Genomic DNA, 25,570 nt, shown 5'->3' on the forward strand with positions numbered 1-25,570 from the left:
CTTCTTACAGCCATTTTCCTCATCTATTTTTGAAATCTGACCTTGCTGATAAAGTGATACTAAAACAGAAACCCCCATCTGCCAGCCTCCAGGCTGGAGGATGATTATAAAATCAAAATATTGCCTGAGTGGGAAGAGTCATGGTCCTGCACTCCAGAGTGACATGTATAGCTGCATGGATTTGTGTCAAGCCAAGGGCTGTCCAAACTCCGTGAGAGCCCAGGGCAGGGCTGGATTACATTAGAGCAATGGCCAATTGGGGAGCCAGATGGCAAATAACGTTATATTATGATGAAAAATAATTCCAGGCTCAGAGGGAATTGTCCAAGAGACTGTCACTTGTAAAGCATTAGTCTGTCAGATAAAGGCTGAGCTGGGCTTTGGATCCTTTGCTTCAAATCCTTGCTCTGCTACTTAGCTACTGTGGGACTTCAGGGCAATCCCTTCATCTCCCTGCATCCTTTCTTCTGTGATTTTTAGCCCCTTCAAAGGGCAGGTGTTCTCCTTATTGCTCTTTGGGGGTTTTTTTTGGCACTGAGCCTCACTCAAGAGCGGCCCCAGTCTCTAGCCACTATTATGGTATGGTGATACAGGATAACAATTAGAGCTGGTCCACCCTGTTCTGAGGTTTGCAACAGCTGGAGAGACATGGTGGCAGCCCTGCACCTGGGGCATCCTGTTTGTCTCCTTTGCTTGGTCAAGACACCTGCAGCATCCTTGAAAGAGGTCATGTTAGGGAGGACCCACTTACCTGTTCACTCCTCTACAGCTTCTAAGCAAATGCCTTCAAAACTGCTTTGGCACAACAAATCCCTCACTCTGAAAGCAAAGACTGAAACTTCACCACCTGGAGAAGTCAGTCCCCCTTCAGCCTCCCTTTGGTCTCCTAAAACCCTGTATGAAGTGGTTTGTGGGATCACTGTAACACTTCTAGCAATGCCATAGCAGCCAGTAAAGTGACCAGAGTTTCTTAACCCTGGTATCTAGGAAGGAGTAAAGAGCAGCCTCGTAATTACTATTGCTAATTAGATAATGGCTGTGAGGTGCTTTGAAGATGAAAAGTAAGGAGGTGCTTGGTTTTTAAGTCCCAAACAGCCCAGTAAGGCCAGCAGGAGCTATTGCTGTGGGTCAGCAGGGACTCACTGCTGCAGCAGCTCGTCGAGTGCCACCAAGGTAATCTGGGAGCCAGCAACAAATCGGAGAGGGCTTTGGAGTTAAATCTCCTTGAGTTTCTTGTAGGCTTAGAATGTGATGAGCCACATGTAGCTGATTCTGCCTTGGGGCAGGGAGATGGTCTTGATCAGCTTTTAAGGGCCCTTCTGGCCCTGTTTTCCCTGATTTTGTGGTTCCCCAGACAGCTTTACTGAGCCAGATCCCATCTTTCCTGCTTAGCTGAGGTTCCCTGTGATGGCATTTTGTCATGTCTGAGTTCCCTGCCTGCTGGTGCAGGAGCACACGGTGCCTGGATGACCTGATCTCCTGTAATCCTCCCCCCACCATAGTTGGCTTCAGAGGCTGTTTGAGGAGAAGCTTTAAAAAAACCAGCTCAGATGTGCATGACAAAGACTAACCTGATACAGACCTGGAAGTAGCAAAGTGCCTTAAAATTGCACCTACGTGAAGAGATCTTGCCTCTTTTCTTAAGCATCAACATGAAAGAGATCTGAAGGAAGGATGAACTTCAAGCTATTCCTTTTTCTCTTAACTTGTGATGTGCCCCTCCTTCTCTTCTAATACAATATATCTGGGAATGCTTTGGAGGTTACTCCTGCATAGCTGTTGCCACACCTGTTGGGAAGGGGAAATTGCTCTTGGTCTGCCTGTTGGAGAAGCCTGGGGGAGCACTGCTGCTGGAATGTTTTATTGACAAAGCTGGCAAAAAAACTTCCTTTCCATGAAAATTGAATTATTTGTTTGTTCACTCTTGAATTTAGTCTCTGTGGGCCAGACCTGCAGCTGTGGTAAATTAGCTCAGCTCCAGATGTGCCCCAATATATTTTGAGATGTCATTTTGTGTATCTGTATGTAATTCTGTAGATCTTCCTGCTACCCTGGTTTTGGCATTATTTCAGCTTTCAGTCTGCTTTGTCTCCTCATACAGCAAACGGATCCTGGGGACAAAGGATGTGTTGGGATCTCAGTGGCAGGAGACAGGCATCATGACACTATCTTCACTTGCAGAAGGTCAATAAGAAAAATCTGTGTTTGTGGGGTCAGTTTTGTTCTTCACGCACCATTTGCAGGATGTAGGAGTGTAAAGGGTGGCTTTGACAACCCAAGTCCAACTGTCAGTGCATCTCCTTTAGCCTTCCAGTGTTATTGCTGGTCCCAGAATAGAACCAACACCCAGGTTTTTGCTGGTAAGAAACTAAGTTTGAAAGCTTGCACTTAAGCTTGCAAGCAGTTAAAAAAAAAAAGGATCCTTGTGTAGTTTTGATGTTTTGGTACTTCTGGTGGTATTGAGTGCATGGTGCTGTCAGGGCAGGACTGGTTTTGGAGCAAGGTCAAGGCACAGGAGATTTCCAGCATGAGAGTCCACGCTGGAACATTGCTTTACAACTCCAGCGGACTTGGAAGAACTGAAGGCTGTCAGATCCAGATTGAGTGGGGCAAAGGAAGCTTAGTTATGCTTAGTCAGCATCGGAGGGCTGTGTACCACCATCACAACAAAAAAATTAATTGTCCTAAAACTATAAGCAATAAAACTCTTTACCAAGAAGTAAATGCAGTTTTTTGGCGTTCTCCTGGCTGGCACATGGCTGTCACACTGGATAGCTGTGCTACACCCAAGCCCAACTGCCACGATTTGGAGAGCATTGACCTGGGAAGTGCCTTTTCTTCTAGACCAAGTGAGGGGTTTAGATCTTGTCAAATACTGATACCTGTCAAGCTGATGTGTGCTTCTGGGTGCCATCCAACCATTTATTTGCCATGTCCCATCCCTGGACATGTCTGAGGCCAGTTTGGGTGGGGCTTTGAGCAACCTGGTCTAGTGGAAGGTGTCCCTGCCCGTATCGGGGGGGGGGGGTTGGAACAAGATGAGCTTTTAAGGTCCCTTCCAAAACCATTCTGTGATTTCGTGAACTGTGGACCTTGCCCTGAGGCAGGTGTGTATACTTCGAGCCCTTAAAATACCTTCGTTGCTGCGTGGCAGGGGTTGGCAGTGTGCGGACCGGGTCCCTGCCGAGATCGGATGCAGCAACACAGAGCAGCATCCGGCGAAATGCAGTGAGGGCAAGATGTGTAAAGCAAACGCGCCGAGGGCAGGGCTGGGGAGGACGGGCTGTGTCGCGGTGGCGGCGGAGGGGACACGGGGAGGGAGCGGCCGTGCCGGGGCCGGTCTGGCACCGAGAGCCGGCACCGCCTCCGCCGTGCCCCCTCCTCCCCTGCTCCCTCCCCGGGGCGGTGCGGGCGCTCCCGGCTCACGCTCTGCTCTCTCCGCACAGGGGCAGATCGAAGTGGAGAGCGAGACCGTCTTCAAGTTGGCCGCCCTGGTGCTGCAGGTGAGTGTCTCTGCCCCTGGACCGCTCCCTCGGGCTGCCTTTGGATCAGCGCATTCCTCCTGCCTTGTGTTTTCCCTCTCCTCTCCATACGGACGAGACCCCGCAGGGTTGTTTATGGCCTCTGCAGCCGTGGGGGGAAAGCTGGAATACTTGGGAGTTGTTTTTTTTTTCTCGTAGGCAAGTGAGGGAAATATTTATCTGAGGAATTTTACATTGAAAGAGGAAGAACTCAGCAAGGGAACTCGTTTATTTGGGCAGGTTTCCATTCAATTTATCACTTATTCTAATTTAAATACATTCCAGAGATCCGGGAAGAAAAGAGTAATTGCTGTAGCTAAATCTGCTACATTATGCCTGTGAATCTTCCTTTCAGAGCATATGGTTTTGATACCTCTGTTATGTTGAAATATACAGTGTCAGTTTTCCCTCGTTAATCAAGTTTCGTTGTACTCAGACTTAAACTCTGATTGTGTGCTGCTTTCTGTGGAATAAAATTCTGCCTTCAAAATATTGGGGGTATTTTCCCCCGTTGCATTCTCATTGACAAAGTGCCACAGCAAAGCTGCTGCAGCTTGATCTGCCTGAACGGTTGTTTTCATCTCCAGTGAGCACAATTCCTCCCAACTGCTGACCTGCCTGTACAGCCGACCTTTGGCTGGATGTGGTCGGCCAGGGGAGAGAATTGTATTTCGCTTTTTGTGCAGTAAAAGCGACATTTGATTTGCAATGTGAAATTCATCCCCGTTTTGGAAGCAGTTTTATTTATGCTGTAGGTGGATTATCTACAGCTGGAAGCTTAAAAGGGGCCAAGTTCAGCTCTTGAACACATGCAGGCAGGCTCCGTGTTTTGCAGGGAGTCTGACGGGGGGTCACGATCTGGCTGCAGAGCTGTGGGAGTGGGGAAGTGAACAATGCTGGGAAAATCGAGGGCTTTTGAAGAGATCATGTTTTAATTCTGTCACTGTTTTTCAATTGTAGGAAGCTAAAGGGGACTATTCCAGGTAATAACATTTTCCTTTCTAATACTACTGTGCTTGATGGATGTGTTTTTCTGTGTTGGCATTGTATTGCAAACAATCACAAATGGGGGTAAAGTCCAGCTGTGAGCAGTGCCTGAAGAAAGTGAAATGTGCTGCTGGGCTGGATAAAATCTGAGTCTGCAGGGTGAGTAATGCCTTTTGTGAGCAAGCTCTGAGTCAAAACAGTGTTTCAGACCATCACACTTTGCTCCCCTCCCAAATGGGAGTGCTGAAGTGGAAGAAAGGGGAAGCTCCCACAGTTCCTTGCCAGAAAGCCTGTGCTTTGCAAAACTTTGGAAGGCAGACTTTTGCCTGTGCTTCTGCAGAACTGTGGTTTGGGTCCATCTGGGTGACCTTGCCCACAGCCCTGCCCGTGCAGGGGTGAGGGGCCTGTCAGCTGCCTGCACTGGGATCAATGAGCCGTGTTCTCCTGCAGCTGCCCCAGAGCTCCACCTCCCCACACTTGACCCAACAGTTGTGTTGTGCCTCATGTGCTGGGCTTGAGCTGTCTGAAGCTGCATCATCAGACTGGGCTTCCCTGTGGAGGTGCTTCTTACCCTGCACTGATTGTGATAAGGGGCTGTGGGGGGGAAGTGGGGTCACAGTCGGACCTGTTGGAGCCTGGGGGAACGACCTTCCATTAGAAACAGCTCACTAAGCAAATAGAGATCAGAAGGTTGGCTTTGGTCACGTTAATATTTTACTACTTGCTGAGTTTCCATATGGAAAGAGAGGTGTGTTTCACACTTTAGCTACAACAGCTTCGGAGAGCCATGAAGACGCTCAGTGAAGAGCTGTCTGCTCAAATGCAGGGAGCAAGTCACGTCTGACTGCCAGAGTGACATACTCTGCTTTCCCCTCAGTGTGCAGCTGTCAATTAAGTGCCAGTGCTGCTGCCCAAGATCCCTTCTCTGCTGAAGGATGCAGTCTGTGAAGTCCATCAAACCTCCTCCTCCTTTTTGTTGGTGTGCTGTCACACCTGCAGGGAGGAAAAGATGTCCTTGGGACTCGGATCGGTTGGGTGGGCTGGCGGTGCAGACCATTTCTGTTCCTGTGCATGCTGTAGACCCACACTGTATTGCTTGTACCTTCAGTGTGCTGCATTTTTCTCTAGAAAAACCCCTTATCCTGCCTGATCTCACAGGGGACACCTGAAGACACCCTAAGCTTAGCTCAGTTTAGGCACAGATGCACAGATAACCAGAAAACCACTGCTGACTCAACAAGAAGTAATTTGTTAAGCTGTAGCAACTGGTGGCACATGCTCTTGATAATGAGGAAAAGGGATTAAGGTTAAAAACTACCTTTGCAGTGAAAATCTCCCTGACGTGGTTTAAACTTAATGCTGACTCGTTATCATTTACCATAAATAGGTTTGTACGTGGGGCTTCACGTGCCCAAGAACTGTGTCTGAGGTGGTTTTCTGTGCTTCCCTGAACACATTGCAAGGAGTGGATTGCCTGTGGTTGCCTTCAGAAGTATTTTAGGAAAATTGGAGGGAAGAACACTCAGCTACAAGAGTGATTTCCAAGTACAGCTCTTCCCCTAGGAGTTGCATGAAAATAGCTGCAGCAATTGTTTCCTCTGTTAAACAGAGCATATGTTATGCCCCTGTAGCAAATGAGCATGGCCAGCTGTCCCAGGCCCAGTGAGCACGCCAGAAGTGAAGGAATTCCATGCCACATATCACAAGTGGTCCTTTGGACCAGTGCTGATAAAGCACTAGCTTAATTACCAGCATATCTTCACGACGATACTGAAGGATTGGCCTCCACTGCCCAACTTGCTGTAGTTCAAGCACTGTGTCCTTGCAGTGGTGCTCCTGTGCAGTGTGATTTGCCTCCCTTTGCAGTTCCTTGGGTTTGGTGTGTTCTCTGTTCGCTGTCATTTGTCCATTCTGCTTTGAATCACCTTCTGGAATGTGGCTCTTGCACTATTTTTGCTTACGTGAGAACGCGCAGGTTAATTTTTTTTGTATTGGATTAGTGCTGGATGAATGTGGGTAAATACAGGAATTGCCTGAAGTCCTAGAGATTAGCTTTCTGGAAGTGAGGATTGGAGCAGTCCAGGCAATGCTGGGGATCTGTGCTTGGCTGATTTTTGACACATCTCACAGGGAGCTTTTCCATGGTGGGGTCACCATGTGGCATTACCATTGACTGGCAGCTCAGTACCAGGGCCCAAATACTTCACACTCCTGTGGTTCTGCAGGAACCCCTTTCCCAATCCACTGCTCTAATTCTCAGATAACACCTTGATGGCAGGGAGCAGCAGCTTCCCAAGAAACACCCTCCCTTGGCCTGAGCTGAGTGGGTGAGCGCATTCCTTGGAAATCTGTTTATTTTCAGTGAGCAACTCTGACACGTGGGCACTTGGAGAAAGTAAAAACTTTCAATTTCTACACCAGAAAGGTCACTTGAGAGGCTTTGCAGTCTGGTACCACTGATAGCATGGAAGTATCAGGGTCTTTGGGGTTTGCCCCTTAAGGTAGTTTGCAGTAGGACCCTGAGGTCCCAAGTTGGGCTGTCACAGGACAAGGGTTTCATAGAATCATAAAATGGATTGGGTTGGAAGGGACCTTAAAGAACCATTTAGTTTGTGCATTATTGTTTGGAGGGAAGGTTTATGTAAGACAAGCAACCCCAGTCCCACTTTGAGAGGACTCTGGTTTTTAAGACACCTTGATAAAACTTAAAAGCATGCTTCAAAATTGTACCCACAGCATGTCCATGCACTTGTGCCTCCTTTGGGCAACTCTGGATTCTCAGAGGCAGTCCAGACTGGCTTCGGGATGCAGGAGGAATGAGGAATAAAGGTGGCAGTGGACCATGGTTGGTGTAGCTCACCATGTGCCCGTTTCCTTTTCCTGTTTACCCAACTGGTGATTCCAGCCAAGATAATTCCCTGCTGTGTGTGATGAAGAGCTCAGTGAGCCATTCCTCTCCCCCTTACATGGGACAGTGTCAGGGCTGCCAGGGGCAGGATGGTTCCTCCACAGGGTCCTGCAGCTCTGCTGTTCCCAGCAAGGCTGGGATGTTCCAGATTCCTGCCCCTCTGCTTTCCTGTGCAGTGCTGGGCACACTTTTCTCAAGAGGAAGGATGTAATACTTGCTGGTGTTTGGTTTTCATGGCTGATGGCTTCCAGTTGACTGCTTCTCAGCTGAGTTCCCAGCACTTTTTGTCCAGCTCCTGCAATAAGAACCCTGAGCAAGTATTAGTCATTGATTGGAGTTTTGAAACTCTGAGTGAGTTAATTGCACTCCTCCACTCTCCCATTGACAAATGAAACAAAAATCTGCAAGCCTGGTTTTGCAAAATCTTGGCTTTTAAACTCTATGAAAGGGTTTAAAAAAAAGAATGTGATTCAAGTTACAGCTTCTGGCATGGCTCAGTTTTGGGGGAAAAAAGTCCGTATGCTGTTCATGATAGGAATTTTATTTAAGTTTAAAAAAAACCTAATGTCTTGGCAATCTGGTAATTATTCATCGTGTAAATTTGCAACATATAAAGTCTTGCCTCCTTAGGAAGTAAATGATTTCCTTGTATTTAATTTACAGACTAAGCATCTACTCTCAAAAATGCTGTACAATAGTATAGAGTGTTATTTTCCTTTGTAACTTGATGAAAAAGTTTATAACTGAGAAGTCCTAAATGCTGTCCTTTTAACATTGGAAAAACATTTATTAAAATCAGATTAGCTACAGGGACTATATAAGGAAAGTAACTTTAAAAAAAAAAAAAGTTTATTGCCTGACTGATAATCCTGGACTGTATTTTCCCCAATACCATTTCCAGGACTGAAACCCAGCCATGCTCCCTGAAAGTTAATTAAGTTACTGGAGGAGGGCTTCTATTTTCTTTAAATAGCTGACGCATTTGATTTTGGTTCTGGCCTGTGGGCTGCAAAGATAACTCCCGACTGGTATAACATAACACAGACAAAATAATGAATTCCTGATAGCTGACATGTGCGAGGCACCGGGGTTTATCGTTATGTGGGTGATAAAGGCAGTTTGTAAAAGGAAGAGGTTGGTGTGAGAGATAGCCCTGCAACTGAGGCTGTGGAGTAATTGGTTCAGAAACCCCTGAATTTAAAAATTCTGCTGAGGAAAAATGAAGTTCTTGGTCTAGGTGCAGAAAGCCCATATTAACAGTTTTATCCTAAGAGTGAGTGCCCACTGTTAGATTTTTGGGTAGTGTTTTCTTGGGAAGTTTGCTGTTCTGCCAGACAAACTGGAAAATCTCTTGGTAGAAAAGAATGTGGAAATGATAATGTGGGCAGTGCTAGAAAATAGCTGTTGGAAAGAAGTTAATAATTGTCCGATAGCAAAGCACCTGCTCACTCTACTGCTAACTCCGAGATTAAGGTACCTTCAGGACAGGACACACCTGAGATTTGTTGGAGGCAGCTTGTCCAGCCTGTTTTTGGAAATCTCACCAGGTTCATGTGACCAAAACTCCAGGTGTGGCCATGTCCAGGACTGGAGCTGGAGCAGGAAGACAAGTTTGGACTAAATCTCCTGGTCATTCCTACTCTCCTCTCTCAGGTTGGCATCCTGGAGAGGTCTCAGGGCTCAAGGTGGGTCTGTGTGGCAGGAGTGGAGCCCATCTCATGGATGCAACCACTAACAGGAGCTCAGGCTGTGGAGCCAGGCTGGAGCTTGCCTGAGGACAGCCCTGGAATGGGCACGGTGTGGCGGTTGTGTCCCCAGCACAAACCTTCTTGCTCCTTTAGACTGCTCCTCCCTGTTGGGGAAGGAGACCTGTTGTGAACTGTTCACTGGAAGATCCTTTCCAGGGCCATTGGGATTGGGGATGAGTTACAAGGGGACATCCATGTTGGTCTCATGCAGCAGCCAAAGATGGGAGCCCAATCTGGGTGCCTCTTTCATCCCCCAGAGATTTTCTTACACCTGTATCAGTGGGTGGTACAAAAGAGATGGTGGGTCACCAGAGGATTCACTCTCAGGGCATCCATCTGGTGCCTGTCATAGGCAGCACTGTAGTTCAATTTTTTATTTTGTTGTCCATGCCAAGTGTACTTTTTAAGTGCCCATGCACTGATAACCTCGGAATCTTTTCCCAGCAGGACCCCAGCTCCCCATGGGCTGTGTCTGCCTGGCTGTAAATCAGTGCTGGGCACTGGCGCTGCCGTTGTGCCCCTTGTGCTCCTCAGCCTTGTTTGCCAAGTGAGTCATTGTGTGTTCTGCCTTTCAGCTTCGACTCTGAACATTTTTTCTTTAAATACCTTGCGAGGCACTCTCTGAACCATTAACTCTGTCTCAGTCAAACCCAGCTGAGTGCTTTCCTCAGCTCCCTCTTTTTCAATAAACGGTTAATTTGAGGCAAGATAACCGAGATCTACTAACTTAAAGCCTGTTTGTTGAGGGGGTTTATTATTTATTTCACTTTATTTGGGATTGTCTGATGAACCAAGGTAGTAAATGAGCAAGTTTAGGGAAAGTCATGTTTATCTATTTCATGCAATCGTTATGATTCCCCTACTTACAGGTATCAAATATCCACTTTCCCAAAGAGCTCTCTGCTTAATTGAATTTTATACCCTCTTCAAAGAAAACTGGTCGAAGATTGCTTCAAAAAAGATGCTTTTTTCTCTAAAAGCATGCAAATCTTGCTTTCCTGCAGTTTGGTTTTGGGGTTATATGCCCCTGGTGTGCCACGAGGAATGGGAGCTGAGGGAAGGCCACAGGTAGAGGGGAACCAGGCAGGGATCTGCTGAGCTCCATCTCCCAGAGCACTGAGGCAGCAATTCTGAGACGAAAACATTGTTTTCTCCTGGTGTTTTATTTTTCAATAAAAAGTGGAAATTCACCATGTAAACCAAGTGTAATTACAAAAAAAAAACCCAAAAACTTAAGACTCCGTTTTTTGGATAGACTTTTAACAGCAAGAGGTTTTTTTCCACTGGTGCTGCTTTAGATTCATCCAGTTCATGGCAGACTAGTGTGTATAGTCTCTGCAATGATGTAATTTTAATGGGTTTTTTACAATTCCCTATTTTAAAGCAGTGCTGTAAGGGCTCTCAGGAATTCTTATAGAATGCTTATTATGTAGCAGATTAATTAGGTGGAAGCACTGTGGGTGAAACGAGCAAAAAGGATTAGATGAAGAGGAAAAAAAAGATGTTTCCAGTAATTTAATAATACGATCTCATGGGATTTACTGCTTCTATATAGCAGTGTAACTGTTAATATTCACACATAATTTTGGCAGTTCAGTAAGGAACAGTAATTTTTTGTTTCATGTGCATGATGTTCATACAGGTTCCTGAGGGCCAGCAAGTGGGTTGTTGTGTTTTGTCCACTTTGTCTCTCCACAGTACTTTCTTTTCTTTTCTTTGGTTTTTCTTTTTTTTTTCAAGTTACTTTTAACTCAGAGAGCAGTGCTATAGTGAGTACAACCCAGCCACCTAAAGAGGTGTTTTGTGTGTGCTCTGCACACACAAAACAGATGGGAGACAAGTCAAGCGTGGTGCCAGGAAATTCATCGTCCCCAAAGTTGTCTCCCACACAGGGGACAAGTTGTCAGAGCTGTTAGGCTTGGAGTAGCATCATGGCAACCACAGCTGTAGGTAAAAGATGCTCTCCCCTTCCCTCAAGTACAGATTCAGCATTAAAACATATTCCCTTTTCCTACTGTAAAAATCACGTTTCATGGTTTATGTGTTATATTGCCTTTCTTTTTGTTGAATATCTGAAAAACTTTGTGAGGTCTACGGGGAGTTTCTCCAGTCTTGCACCATCAGCTGTGAGCAGGAGTTTGGGCTCTGGTCTGACTCCTAACAGCATCCTCACTTTAGTAAAGCAAAAATAAATCTTTTGCTTTTCCTTCTCATGTGTGTTGGGATCTGTCGTGTGAGGTGTATTTTCTGTTTTGAGGAAATGGAATGACAACTTTTTAGCCTCAGCTTTTTTGCTTTTGCAGATTTGTCAGGTCTTTATCGTTATTTGGATACTTTATTTTTCTTGTGGTTCAATGTATCTCTGTATCAGCATGCCAGGCTGTGATAACAAGCTTTAAACTTCACTGCTGTACTCAGACATGCTAAAACCCCACAACTAATATGGCTAAGCTGACTTTTGTGTGAACAGGAAGAAAGTGTGGGTGTTAGAAATAACAGTCTGTTGTTGCGAGGAAGGGTTTGGGATCCTTCAAGCGTTGTATCAACTGTGAATACCCATCTTTTGCTCGACAGTAAATCCCCAGGTAAAGCAGAGCCATTCTGCTTCTGTCTGGTCTGTTGGGGAAGCACTGCTAATGTGTGCTGTGGGTATGGCCAAGCAGCTCTTTAAACATGTACATGGGATGTGAGCCATCACCCATTGTAGGTTCAAGGAGCAAAAAGGTTTGTCTTCAAAATATTCATATTTCACATCAAGAGCTGTAAAATAAGACCTGAGGATTTAGGGCAGCTTCAGATTGCAGATTTTCTCTAGCCATGGAGAGCTGCTTCCTCAGCACCCCATTCCTTGTCTTCAAAGTGGAAATTCTAACAGTGCCTAATCTGCAGGGGTGGCTCTGGGAGCAGCTCACGTTCCCATTTGTCTGGTCACCATGTCCTCAGATAGAGAGGTGTGGGGATATAGCTGATATGAGAAATGTTGCATTTTCCTTGGTGCTCTTGGTCCATCTTCGACAAGCTGACGTGTGGGATCACCAAACCCCAGGAGATCAGTAGGCATTGTTGCTCCTCTTCTCAACAGTCAGACTGTGCTCAGGAAGCAGAGAAATTAGTCTCAGGGAGCAGGGTTGGAGCTGGAGGTCAGGCCTGGGACTCCAAGTCTGATCCACATGTGGGGAATGGTTAGCCAGTCCCTACCACACTTCGTGTTTGGTGCAGGTCCCTCTTGAGCTGTGAAACTAAAGCTGTTGTGCAGCAGCGCAGGGTGGGAACCCACAGCACAGCCACAGCATACGTGTACAAGAAGCTGGAGTTGAAAAAGCCATCTGCACTGCTTATCACGTTCCTTTTCACTTATGGGGTTTGGAAGGCTCTTAGAATGCTCCTTCAAATACCTCTCAGAGCAGGCGGCTGCTATCTGGCACTCAAGTGGCAGACTCTGCAGCCCTGCTCCCAGCAAAGCTCCCTGCTGGCTGTGGGGGAAGGTCAGGCTCTGGCTGTCCTGTGCCAGGGGGAGCCCCTTGTTCGTGGCCTTTCCGCATCCTGGTCTTCCTTCAATAGAAAAAAACTTTCTTGAGTGTGCCAGCAGACCATAAACTGAAAGGTTGGGAAATGATGGGAAGCGTCTGGCATTCGTCACAAAAGAGGATTTGTCAGAGAGCACATTTCAAAATTCTGCTGCCAAGATCCTGCTGCTCTGGCATACTCAAAAGCTGCTAAATCCATCGTCTCTCCCTGTACCTCCCCTGCTCTCTCTTCCTTCCCCCCTTTTTTTTTGTCTTGCACTTTTAACCCCACTCATATTTTTCCCCTCCATTGGCTTGCTGCTTCCTCCTCACACCTGTTTCTTGTGGCACCTCGAAAGGCAGACTGGCCTCCATGAGAGCCTGAGGTTGCCACATTCTGCCCTTCTGTTTATTTTAAAACAAACCCAAAGTCTACAGAAAAGGCACCTGTACAGAAAAGTCCAGCTGCAGCAGGATGGTCTGTGTTGCCGGTTCTCATGTGTGAATGTAAGGAATGGGAGCACCTTGGAGACTTTGGTGATGCTTCCCTAAGTCTGATCACTTTAGAAAGTTGCCTTAGGATCAGGCTGGGTTGTGAGCAGCAGCACAGGATGTTTTTGTACTGTTGCAGAATTGCAATTCAGAATTCAGTGGTTATTTTCAGGAAATAGGACTGTTACTGACATCACCTGAGTAACCTGACGAGCCCTCTGAAACCCCTGACTGTCAAGCTTTCAAGTATCTACTCTATTTGTGTGCTGTTTCAGTGTATTTATTTTTCTGGCTCTAAATATCTTGAAGAGAATAAGATGGGAAATCCTAATGGAAATGTTTTGAAGCATCTTTGCAATGCAGGGTAATAACGTATCATACTTTAGCTGTGAAGCTCCACATTTTCTTGTATCTCACTTGAAATTCTAAGAAGTATTTGTTGATATTTTTGTGTCCATGAAATAACTTTCAGGTTAACTTGAGAGGCTGGTTGATATTTTCTAAAAGTAAGGCCACTCTAAATTCTATCTGTGGTATGCCTAAAATTTATTTCAAGAATTGACTTAATATAAAATAATGACATTCAGAAGGACCCAGAGGTGACTTATTCCAATGATCCCGTAGCAACACAAGAGAAAGTATTTATGTGAGGTCAAGAGGCATCAAGAATAGAGGAAAGTCACTATACAAAGCACTTTTCCCAGTGATAAATTCTTACTTTATGAAGTGTTACCAACACAATTCAGCAGAGGCAGACACACCTGCCATCCCTTTAGTCACTTAAAAGTTGTCTGAAGTCTTGTCCTCATCGAGTTGTTAATATTTACAAAGAATCTGTGGGCTGATAAACTTCTATGCTGTAGTCCAATATATTGCTTTTGCTGCTGGGTGTGTCACTTGCTCTTCACGTTTTGTTAATCTCATTAACCACATCTTACTCCATCTAAGCTCTTACCTGCATTAGCAACAGGCGTGAGCTGGTTTTTGACAGTGGGCACAGGGAAACGCCTGGACACCCATTGACAAATGGTCCTGATGAGCACAGTTCTGTAAATCTTTGCCTAGCAGGGAGTGTTGTATCACTCCATTGCAAGCTGTCAAGATGCACTTTCTGGGGCCGTAAATATGTAAGTCTGTTTTAATTTTCAGTGACGTGCTTTAGGCAGAGCATGCCACAACAACCTGGCTTGGTTCCTTCATGGATTTCTGGTAGGGTTTTAGCAAAATGCCTAAAATTTCACTGTAATGTCAGCAGGTTGTAGGAAACATGGGGGATTGGTCCAGGTTTGCTGCTAGGGATAGGAGTTAGAAGTGGGAAGTCCTATTGTGATAGTATGTTACATGATTAAATATTAGTATTGCTTATTTTAGAGTCAAAGTGCCTTCCCTCTCCATAGACCTGGCACTGATGAGCAGGGTGTGCTGCTGGGGACATCGTCCTGCCCAGTGTTTGATAATGTTGGGACAGAAAATTAATTATGGGCAGTACTGGGAATGAAAACTGAGGTTCAGCATGAGGAGGGTCTGATTCAGATTTTCATTATTTGCAGTTGCATTGCCCAGATTGATTCATGTTCTGCTTCATATCTGCCAGAGAGAAAACACTCATTTGGAGGGTGGAATAGGAAGGAAAGGATCTGTCTGATGGTTTTCTTTAATTCTTCTCCATAGTGGAAAAATACTTGAGATGAGAGTTTCCTATATTCCCCTCTTGGGGAATAAACAAACCTTTTGCCAAAAAAATGTTCAGTCCTGTTGACTCTGGGCTGTTTAAGTTTATGTATTGAAATTATGCCAAGAACCACCAGTCAAGAAAACCCCCTCTGTAGCAGAGGTCAGATTAAATGCAAGGGGGCCTCCCCGTCCCGACAGCCGCGTCTTCCTCCTGATGGGAACCCACCGTGGACATGCCAGATACAACACTGGTGTGTTTGGCTGGCAGATATCATGGATGGTTGGACATCTGGAGCCAGGGCTGTCTGCCCTGAGATTGCTGTATCGTCTTGTGGTCGTTGTGAAACCAAACAGGAACAGGTAATAATTCAAACCGCCGCTCCTGCTATCTGGAGTTGTCCCCTCTGGGGAGCGGCTGGGTCTCAAAGGGCTTGGGAAAGTGATCCTGAAGGTCAAGGGGAGACGTGCTTGGTGCAGATGAAGTGATAATGGACTCTGTGGAAGGGGAGGGGGGGACCATTTGAGGCTTTTATTATCCCTGAAGCCGTGAATCATCCGAAAAGCTAATCCTTGGGCGTGCAGTCAGCAGATCCAGGCTGTTGCTGTGCCAGCCTGCACTGTCTGAAGGCATCCAGCCTGCAAGGAGCTGTGCCCTGTTTCTCCCAGGTCTTTTACATTTTTTCTAGGGTTGTTTCACGCTTGATTTTACAATTATGCAGGGCAAAAATCCTCATGTGGCTTCTCAGGGACTTTCAGACCTTATAAGTCCATTTAGATGGACTCCTCCTGGAGCACATGGATGGGATGGTGTGTCTGAACCTCAGGGTGTGAGGTTGGGTCCCTTCAGGAAGGCAAGTCCCGGGGGCCAACTTTGCCTCGTAAAATAAGTGTATTCTCTACTGTTGGAAGAAGTTGGGTGGGTTTGTAGGTTGGCAGAAGACAGAGTAGATCCAGCTCTCCTGTAAGTTGTCGCAGCTCTGTGGACTCTGCCTGCTGGCAGACCGCAGCAGGGCCTGAGGCTCTGGGTCAGTGCTGGAGGGATGTGCCCCCTGTCATGGCACAGACATGGTTACAGCCCTTTGATCTCTGTGTTACCCAGCTCAGACCCACAAGCCTTGTCAGGAGGGGGGGTGTGCTGGCTGGCCCTCAGTTTAAATTCAGCGATAGACGTTTCCATATTGATGAGCTGCTGCTTGTCACTCAAGCTCAACTGGGACCCTTGTTTTGGCACTGACGAGGATGGAGTTGCTACTCAACCAGATCCAGAGAGGCAAGAGGCTCAAAAACAAACAGGAAAGCAAGTAGCACTGTTGGAGGCCACGAATGGTGCAAAAGGTGGCATTACATAGCATAGGAAACACAGCTGCCAGGATTTGTGGCATTTCTGCAGAGTCTTGGTGATGGGGGGGCTCCTGGCCCTATAAGGGCTGGCAAAACAGAATTTGGGACCTCTCCACCCGTCCATGTTGGTGACAGCTGGGGAGTCACCTGTCCCCCCATCCCAGTTGCTTCTGCCAGAGCTCAGCCCTGGCTTCCCAGCATGAACCTCCTTATTGCCTCAGCCCTTGCAATGAGCTTTCTAAATAGAGGTTTAATGACCAGGCATTAACCCTCAGATTATGAATACTGCAGGCTGAGAATCTACATTGAGAGGAACAGCCCTTTTGTTTGGTCAAAATGAGCTATTTTGTTATTGCTTTCTTTCAAAACCTCTCCTACTTCACTCTATTTCCCTGCCAACCCTGCCTGCTACAGCAGCCATTGCAGGAATGAGTCAGGCTTAAAAATAGGAGGAAATTTGTATTTTAATAATCAGTTGTCCTGTGAGGTTATGACTGAAGCTGGAAGGGACCTTAGGAAGTCATCAGGCTGAACCTCCTGCTCCAACAGGGAGTTCAGGCCAGGTTACTGAGGGCCTGGTTTTTTGGTTTGGGGCATTTTTTATTTTTTGCTCTGGTTTCTGAGGCCTCAGGAAAGTGTCCTCTGTGACTGTGTTTTCGTGTGACCCTATGAAACCCTGGTAATCTACCTTCTCTCTGCAAGCCAAGATGTCCTGCAGCCTTTTGATCCCGTCAAAATGAGCTTGTAAGGGATGAATAAAACCCTCAGCTTTTGTGAGCATTGGCTGTATTTGAGTGCTGGTAGGAGAGATCCTGATTTTCTACCCAGCTGTCCCTGTTTGTGGCACTTGGGTGCTGGCCAGCTTGCAAAGAAAAATGGATATTTCTGGCAGAAGAGTGCAGCAACCAGCGCTCCTCGGCGCTAATTGACCCTTTCTTGGCAGCTTCATCAAAGACGTTGAAGAATAAATAGGCTGTTGATTGAACTGTTTCCTCGTCCCCAGAGGTGGTCTCGGGGCTGAGGCACATTGTCAGGGATGGGGAAGAAGCTTGCAGAGCGATTAGGGGAACAGAGAAACCTTTCATCTCCCGCACTTTCCATGTGGCATCTGGGAGCTGGAGTCGTGGTGGGGGTTTGCTGCCTCCTCTGGTGCCCACAGAGCAGGTTTCAGTGCTCTGGTCCACTCCAGTGATGCTCAGGGTGTGGATTTTGAGGGAGGAAGGGGGACGTAGCTCAGGTTAAAACTCTTTATAGTGGAATCTGTTGAAGACAGAGAAAAGCACCTTCAAGGAAAGTCTGGATGCAGAAGCTAAAGCGATGCTGATGGACGTGGCTGGTGCATTCTTTCCATACAAGAGTCGTGTTGGTGCTTGCTGGCCCTGCTGCAAAGGCACGCAGAAACCTGGACGAAATGAGGCGTGCAGGTTTCAGCTGATTAATTAATGGAGCGTGCAAGGAGAAAATATTAACCATTTTACTGATGCCTGTAAACAGGTTTTTAAGTGTTCTACTGGGATTTTTCTTTGTGATAAATTGCATTCATGTACTTCAGCCTTCCCTTTATGTCGTTCCAGGCTGGGCCTGGAGTCCAAAATATTTGAACTTTCTGTAAGATGGGCAGTCCAGAAAAACTATTTTCAGTGAAAATATTTTAAAGGATATGAACTGAAACCTTTTGTTTTGAATCAGATCACTGTTAAACTCTGACATTTGACAAATACCATGCAGCTTCATGAAATTTGTTGTCTAGAGTTAGGGTTTTAGATAAAGGCAGAGCAAAACTTAGCACTACAAGCCTTGCTCTTGGGCAGAGGCTTGCTTTCTGCAGCTGTTTCAGGGCTCATTCTGCTCTCAGCAAATAGAGTGAGGGTGTGCAAAATAAATATTGATATGGTGCTCCCGCCATGGTGGCCTGAGCATCACGTGTCTGTATAATGAGTTACAACTTGAGTCTGCATGACACCATATACATCACTGTCATGTGAGAGGGCCTATAGAGTTACGTTGCTATGACAGCCTGATATGGGGCAACGTGCCATGTTCTTGGGCAGCAAATACAGTCCTTCCTTCTGCCCAAACTAATGAGTCCTCCTCTGATTCACCAGCAGTGACTCTGTGCCATTTTTTATTGTTTGGTTGTTTTTTTTTAGTGATGAAAACACTAGAAAAGACTTGAAGACGCTGCCTGTCTTTCCTACCAAGACGCTGCAGGAGCATCCATCACTCGCTTACTGGTGAGATGTTTAATTTAAAATGTAAATCATTGCTATGATTGATAATGGCAAGATCACTCTAAAACAGTTTTGCAAACTCTTTTAAAAAGTTTTCAGCCTGTGTGAGGCAGGACTTGGAGTTAATTGCTCGTGTTCAAGCATTTCCAGTTTTTTAGAAGGTTATAAATTATGCAAGATCCAATGCAAATTCCTCCTTGAAAGTTCAAATTAAATTGTTGGATTAGAAAGTGCTGGATCAGAATATGTGGGGACCACGCATTAGAAGGAGCTGAAATCTGAACTCCAGCCAAGCCTGGGTTTGCAGAGAGCACCTTGATCTTCATCTGTCACACAGTGGAGCCTCTGTGGTGGGGTGACCTTTGCTGGCTGCCAGATGCCCACCCAGTTCCTCTCAATGGGACAGGGGGAGAAAATAATTTAGAAAAACTGGAAACAGAAAGGCATATGCAATATTGGGGCTTGAACCTGCTGTAGAGGAGCACAGCATTTAGGATGAATCAATGATATTGTTTCCTTGGAGTTGATGCCATTTGTGCAAGTTTAACTCCCTCATTTGTTTCATTTTTTTAGGCTTGATGTGTACGTGATAGATTTTCAAGTATACCAGTGCTTGCTTATGATTTGTTTCTCTCAGGATGAATACTGCCGGGTTTTTCTTTGCTTTCAAGTGTCTGACACATAAATGCATATTTTATTTTGCATTCCACCAAAACAAAGTGTTGAAATATATAACAGATAAAAAAACACAAAAAGGTCACTGCTGACAAATCTGTGGTTTTTTTCACCTATGAAATGTCAGGGGGAAAAAAAATAAACTGGAATGAATACAGTTCTGGTTTAACTTCTTCTTTACATATTCAGCATTAACCAGCCTTTGAAATTTGGGTCCCTTAGAACGTTAAAATGAATTTATACAATTAGCACCATTATTCTGCAGCAGCATCTGCAGCAGAACAGGCTGATCCGAAACGATTCTTTAATTAGTCTGGAAGGCAGGATGCAACGGTGGGATCAGCCAGGCAGCTCCATGCTGCCTAATGAAGGGTGGGAAAGAAATCAGTAAGAACCAGAATGTAAACCAGAGCAAGGAGCGTACAGAGGGACACTGCTCTGCTGGCTGAGCAGGTGGCTGAGCTCCCACAGATGCCATCACATGAACAAAGTCACTGAGCCTCTAAATTGGGTTTTGTGCTTGCTTTGCAGTGAGGACAGAGTAATTGAGCATTATACACAAATTAAAGGTCTGACCAGAGGACAAGCCATCGTTCAGTGAGTATGACACTTGTTAATTTGTGAAGATTATCTTTTCACTTTTCTTCTGTTCTTCTTTTTTTGTTGAGAGGTGGCAAGGCAGGCTGTTGTGGTCATTATTGCCCGCAAACGATACCATTTATGTCTGTCAGATTCTTTTCACTGAGTTATATTTCAGAGTTGAATTTTTTTTAAGTTTCACATATCACAGGCTTGCACTTTCAGCATATGTTCTCATTCATATACCTCAAATACAAAAGAAATAATTTGGACCTTTCTCTGTTGGAAGACTCTACTCCTTGCTTGCTTGCTATCAGTTTTCCCAGCAAACTCTTAGAGTGAGTTTTACCTGAGTCCTGTAAAAAATTCTGCAGTGTTCAGCATTTGGTTTTCAAAACAACCAAGGTCTTCCAAGATGCACACAGAGCCTGTGGAATTGTAATTTCCATTTACCATTAATATTACTGTACTTCCACAAGGAAACGCAGTAGAATGTGTTACAAGATGTTTGAGATAATGCCCATGGCTGCACAATGTAGACAACTTGTAGTTTTTCCTCACATACCTCAATGCCTGTAACTGTCTCAATATTTCAAGGGCTTTTTTCAATAGGAACAAGGGAAAAATGGTCTGTTCAGTGTTTGTCTGAATTGCCTCATGAAACAGTCATACAATGGCATCAACACTTTCATTTGGAGCCTCTCCATTGTAACCAGAGCTCCATAATGGAATAATTACAGGCAGATCTTTACCGCCAGCATTTCCCAAAAGGCTCACTTGTTCAGTTCAGAATTTTTACTTACAGTTCTGTGATCTTCTGATAAGATATTGAATATTCTGTTATGTGAGAGATTTTCCATTTGCTTTAGCTGGGCCAAAATATCCCATCTTTCCCCAAGCCAGGCTGCTAAGTTGTTTTTTTCTGAAAACATAGGTCTTCAATTATTAAGGCCTTCAAAATATGCAAATGATAAATGACGTGTCCTGGACGTATGTGTGAAAAAAATATGTTAATAGATATTACTCCCTCCAGAGAAAATCATCTGATATGCTATAAATCTATCTGCAGGTACATGAAAGTGGTAGAAGCTTTGCCAACATATGGAGTTCATTACTATGGAGTAAAGGTTAGTAACTGCCTATAGATAATGTGATTGCTGAGCTTATTATGTGTGATTACATTCCTTTAGGAGCAGTTGGATGATTCAGTACTATTCTATCAGTATTAAAGCCCACATTTTTCAACCTCTGTAATTTTCCCCCATTCAATATACTTTAAAAATTGTTTCCAGAGTGCAGCATTACGTGCTACAGGAGACAGAAAGGAATCTTTGTAAAACCTTCTGTAATCCTATCAGGACCTAAATTCCTATCACCTTAATTAAACTAGATATCACTTCGAGATCCAAAGCAATTAATAGTTTCCCCAGAGACATTAATCAAGATTAGAAAAAATACAGTGGGGAAAAAATTTATTTCTATGTGGCAGGTGATTAGTGGTGCATGCTTGGAGTGGGGAAATGCTGAGAAATACTTTTGGAGAGTGATGGAAATACACCATTTATTCCCATTTGTAGAGCAGAGCCTGGGCCGCAGTGTTTTGTGCTGAAGAGCTCAGCAGAGATGGTATCTCCTTACTTTGAGTCATGGCCATGACTGTGGTACCTGAGAAGCTGATGTTTTGTGCTGTTCTCTCCATCTGTGACTGCCCATGCCTGAATTCAGTGAATGCAGTCACTGGCCACATTTTTTTCTGTCCCATATCCTTCCCCCCTTCACAACCACTCCTGCAAATGGTGACACCCCGTTGTTTCAGCAGCACTGTTGCTTTTGTGGCCACTTTGCACAGCCACCACCTGGTTTTGTGCCTCTGCCTGGGAAGGCCGGGGCAGAAAATTTCCACATTCACCCCAGCAATGCACTTCACATCAATTTGTTTGCCAGAAAAATCTTTGTTCCGTACCTACTCGTACTTGTCACGGAGTAAAAAGGGCTGTAATCTTGGAATTGCCTAATTCTTAAGTGGCTCTTTGTTTACAAGGACATCCATTTTTTAGGATAAACAAGGAATCCCATGGTGGCTTGGAATAAGTTACAAGGGAATCGGCCAGTACGACTTGCAAGACAAAGTTAAGCCCAGAAAAGTAAGTTTATTTTGCATCTGATATTTTTTTTTGGGGGGGGGGGAACACAGGATGGTGTTACATGTCAGAATATACTTCTTTAAGCCGTTGCTTAGTACACTGATGGGCAGAAGACCAAGGGTTGGAGGCAGAAGGAAAATTGTTCTGGCACTGAGGCAGTGAATGTCTCCCTCTCACACAGATAGTGGAAACTCCCTTTGGGAACTTTGGCTTGCGTGTCTGGAGTTTCATGGTCTCAGGACGGGAATTTTGGCAGCCTCCAGGGATAACTACAGAAATACGAAGCATTTGGGTTTCTGCAAGGCCTTTTACTCGAGCAGTGTTTTCACTTGGCTTCTGCACTTGTTTTGTGTGTGAGGTGTGACAGGCTCCACTGATACCAGTGGAATACGAGGGGAGCTGTGTGAAATTGCAGGCTTGTTGAGGTGACCGTGTGTTCCCGTGAATTTAAAGGGGGGATTGAGAGTAAAGGGGGGATTGGAGGTCATACTTCTCCTTTTTCACCTCGCTGCTCCCCAGTGTGTCTCCTGCAGAGTAGCTCTGCCAACAACATCCCTTGTTGTTTGAACAGGGCAGAGGGTCCTGCATTGCTCTGCTGGCTCCCTCAGAGCCCCCGGCAGCGAGCCCAGGCAGGCTCTTCTGCCAGCAGCTTTGGAAACCCATCACACACCCAGCACACAGGATATTGGGATCTTGCCCCATCCTGTAGCTGCTGTGTGTCTCCTTGTGACAGGACAGAGCCCTGAAAATCTTTGAAGGGTGATTTAACTCCCTGGGTTGGGGGCAAGCCAGGGCTGCATGTGCCATGCTGCTGGACTGGGGGGTGGGGGGGTGTTTCTGGTCATGTCTTTGTTGAAACATCCAAGTCTGGGGCTTTGCTGTTCTCCTTCCTCAGAAATGGTCTGGGCAGGAGTTCACATGAAGTTGTGCTCCCTGCCAGGGAATTTTACGTTTGCAAAATGATATTGTTTAGTGTATTTGTGCCAAAAAACGGAGCTTAACAAAACTTCGTTGTTAAGAGTAATTCCCCTTCGAGCTTCCAACTTGATCTTCTCTTTTTTCCAGAGAAGGCTGTGACTTGGCTTCTCTCAGTATATTTATATACCTATGTGTCCAAGGTGATGTCTCATGTCTTTTCTGTGCTTTCTATAGCAAAGCAGAGTTTCTTCCCTGGTCTCTCTTTGCCTGCCTGCACTAAATGACAGTGACACAGGAGGAACCCCAGGAAATCAAGTTATGTTAATGCAGCCATTGATGGTCAAAGGAGAACATCAAGGAGCTCCTCTTGCCCCTGAGTACTTCCCTGTTTTTAGGCAGCATCTATAAGGTTTTCCGGTCAGGAAAGGATCATTCTCCAGCCAAGATGTCCAGCTGTGACCAGCAACAGTCTCCAAGAAAATGGAGCCAGCCTGGCTGGAAGCATTGCTTTGCCAAGCAGTTTTTATGCTTGTGGGATTTCAAGTTTACAACATCAACCAGGCAGATTAAGAAAATTTTTTTAAGGTCAGCAGGGCCCAGATACCAAGTCACACCCTGCTACAGTTAGTTATAAGGCGTTGTCTTTGAATGCAGCAGGAGCTGTGTTTAAAAAAAATAAATGAAAACCAGAGGTCACCTCTGTAGTGGAAGTGTTACAATGGAAATTGCAATGGTTGTTGGCTTTACTGAAATTATAATTATACAGCAGAAGATAGAGATTAAAAGGGAAGGTGAGAGAGGAACCTAAATGCAGATGGAAGGTTTAATGCCAGTAAGCTCATTTGAAAGTGTGGTGATGGATATGGCTGTAGTATCTTTAAGGATTTGTGTCTGGTGTCAGTGTGAGGGGACAAAAATGATTTAAGCCACAGCTTGTCCTGAGCCACGGCTGCTTTTAACATGTGTCTAAGTATGCAAACAGGTTCTTTATAGCAAGTGTGTTTCAGGACTTGAAATAAAAATGCACTTCTGATATGATCCATGGAAGTGATTGGAATCAGATAATTTTTTGTAGGAAAACCAAAGGGCTAGAGAGGCACCCGTGTCCAGATTTGGGGTTGGAATTAAAATGCTGAGATACTGCTGTTTGTTTTGGTGTAGCTGTAGCCTTGCTGTCTGTGATGTGGCAGGCAGAAGTTTCCTTTTCATCAGTATTATTGTTTGCTCATATTTATGAATGTATCAGAATTTATTTCACAGAGAGAAGAGTATGTACAGCTTACCTAAATCTCCTAGGACTCAGCAAGCACACTCCTCTCTGTAGCAGTAGGCATGTAAACTATTCATGTCTTGTGGAGCAGAGGTGCTATCCTTACTGGATTTAGCAGAATTTTCTTGCTTTGCTTTTTGGGATGGAGCCAAACTCACAACTGCCATGTGCTGGTGTTATCCTGCTGTTTATACTGTGGATCAAAAGTTCTGTTGTGTTTATCCTTAGCCATCTGGGAAAGAGCATCCTCAATGTGCTCCACTTCTCCAGTTGGTGATGTTTGAATATACATGCAGCTGATTAATTCAGTAAAAGGGGAAGGCTGAGTTCAAATCTAATGAAGACCAAGCTGGCCTTTCCGAATTTTAAAGATGTAAGTGGTCTCAGAGTCTGCAAACCTCTCTGATACCGGTTGTGGTGGGAAAGCTGTTGTGCTTCAGACGGGAGGCTTTGAACAGGAATTGGTGTCTGTGCCTCAACTGAGTTCACACCAGGGGGATTTATTCTGCTCCTCATGTCTTTTCTGCAGTGCTGATGGCTGCTGTCAGATGTAGCTCTGTTTGCTTAATCGTAGAATCATAGGCACTTGGCAAGAGCCAAGTCCATACTTAGAATATAATTTAAATAATAATAATATATATGTATTTTAGCTGCACCCATTAATGCAGTGGCAGTTAAATCCAAGCAGATATAACCATCCTCCTCAAAAATTGAAATCTTTTGACTTTATCCAAGTAGGTCTTTAGGCAAAGAGACCTAAATACGAGCCTTGGAGCGCAGTGGTTATCCCAAGATTTTGTTATTGGATCAACACTGTTGCATGAAGTCCAAGGCTGAGAACTCTTTACAGGAGGCAACTTGCATGACAGCCCTGGATGAAGCAATCTCCAGATCCATATCACCCAGCCTTGCCAACGCTTGTGCATCTGCCATCACTCATCGGAGCGGGAAGCGTGTGGTGTCGGAGAGGACGGTGTGTAACTCGGGGCTGGACCAGGAGAACCTGCCGTGTCTGTCTGTCTGTCTGTGTAAAGCTGGATGGGGAGGTTTGACTCCAGCTATTAATATTTTGCTGGTTGACCTGAGATAGTTTGGACAAGGGAGTTTTGTTGCTCTAAGTCACTCCTGGAAGCTTGTGCTGCTTCGGAAGTGGTTTCTAGCGAAGCAAGTCCCTCTCGCCCAGGACTGCCAGCTGATGGGCACTGAGGGAAGCACTGTGCTCCAGCTCCATAATACACTGAAAATGGAGAGGTGTTTTGGGGATCATTTATGGAAACTGTCTTTCTAGATAAAAGCAGTGGCTCCACACTGGCTAGAGATTACACTGAGCTCACTTGATTATCATCCTGAAGTCTCACAGGGCATTAAAAAAGACTGAGTTTGGCAACCCTTGCTCAGATTTGAACTCAGACCTGGGATTATCTCTGCAGTCCTGCTGCTTTGCAAACATATTCTCCTTTCAGCTGCAGTTAATACCAAGAGGCACCTCCTGCTTGGAGAAGTGCCTCCTGCTTGCAATGGGATGGCATGCCAAGATCCTGTCCCCAGTCTCCTCTGAATCAATTAGGAGAAGCAT

At 45.3% G+C, this 25,570-nt stretch overlaps 1 protein-coding gene across 3 annotated transcripts in view; it reads left to right on the forward strand.

Moving 5' to 3' along the window:
• The window catches only part of FRMD4B (FERM domain containing 4B), an 80,040-nt gene that overhangs the window by 35,576 nt on the left and 18,894 nt on the right, over positions 1-25,570 (forward strand). For 2 of the 3 annotated variants that reach the window (XM_051788898.1, XM_051788899.1), the window contains exons 6-11: positions 3,447-3,503; positions 4,482-4,504; positions 18,328-18,411; positions 19,615-19,680; positions 20,732-20,789; positions 21,720-21,806. In XM_051788898.1, coding sequence (XP_051644858.1) covers positions 3,447-3,503; positions 4,482-4,504; positions 18,328-18,411; positions 19,615-19,680; positions 20,732-20,789; positions 21,720-21,806 — 375 coding nt within the window. The remainder of the gene's footprint in view (positions 1-3,446; positions 3,504-4,481; positions 4,505-18,327; positions 18,412-19,614; positions 19,681-20,731; positions 20,790-21,719; positions 21,807-25,570) is intronic. The other variant, XM_051788900.1, reaches the window with a different exon arrangement.

This window comes from Manacus candei, unplaced genomic scaffold (assembly GCF_025592945.1).
Source record: "Manacus candei isolate 608988 ecotype Guabito, Panama unplaced genomic scaffold, ASM2559294v1 h1tg000025l, whole genome shotgun sequence".
Classification (NCBI taxonomy): Eukaryota; Metazoa; Chordata; class Aves; order Passeriformes; family Pipridae; genus Manacus; species Manacus candei.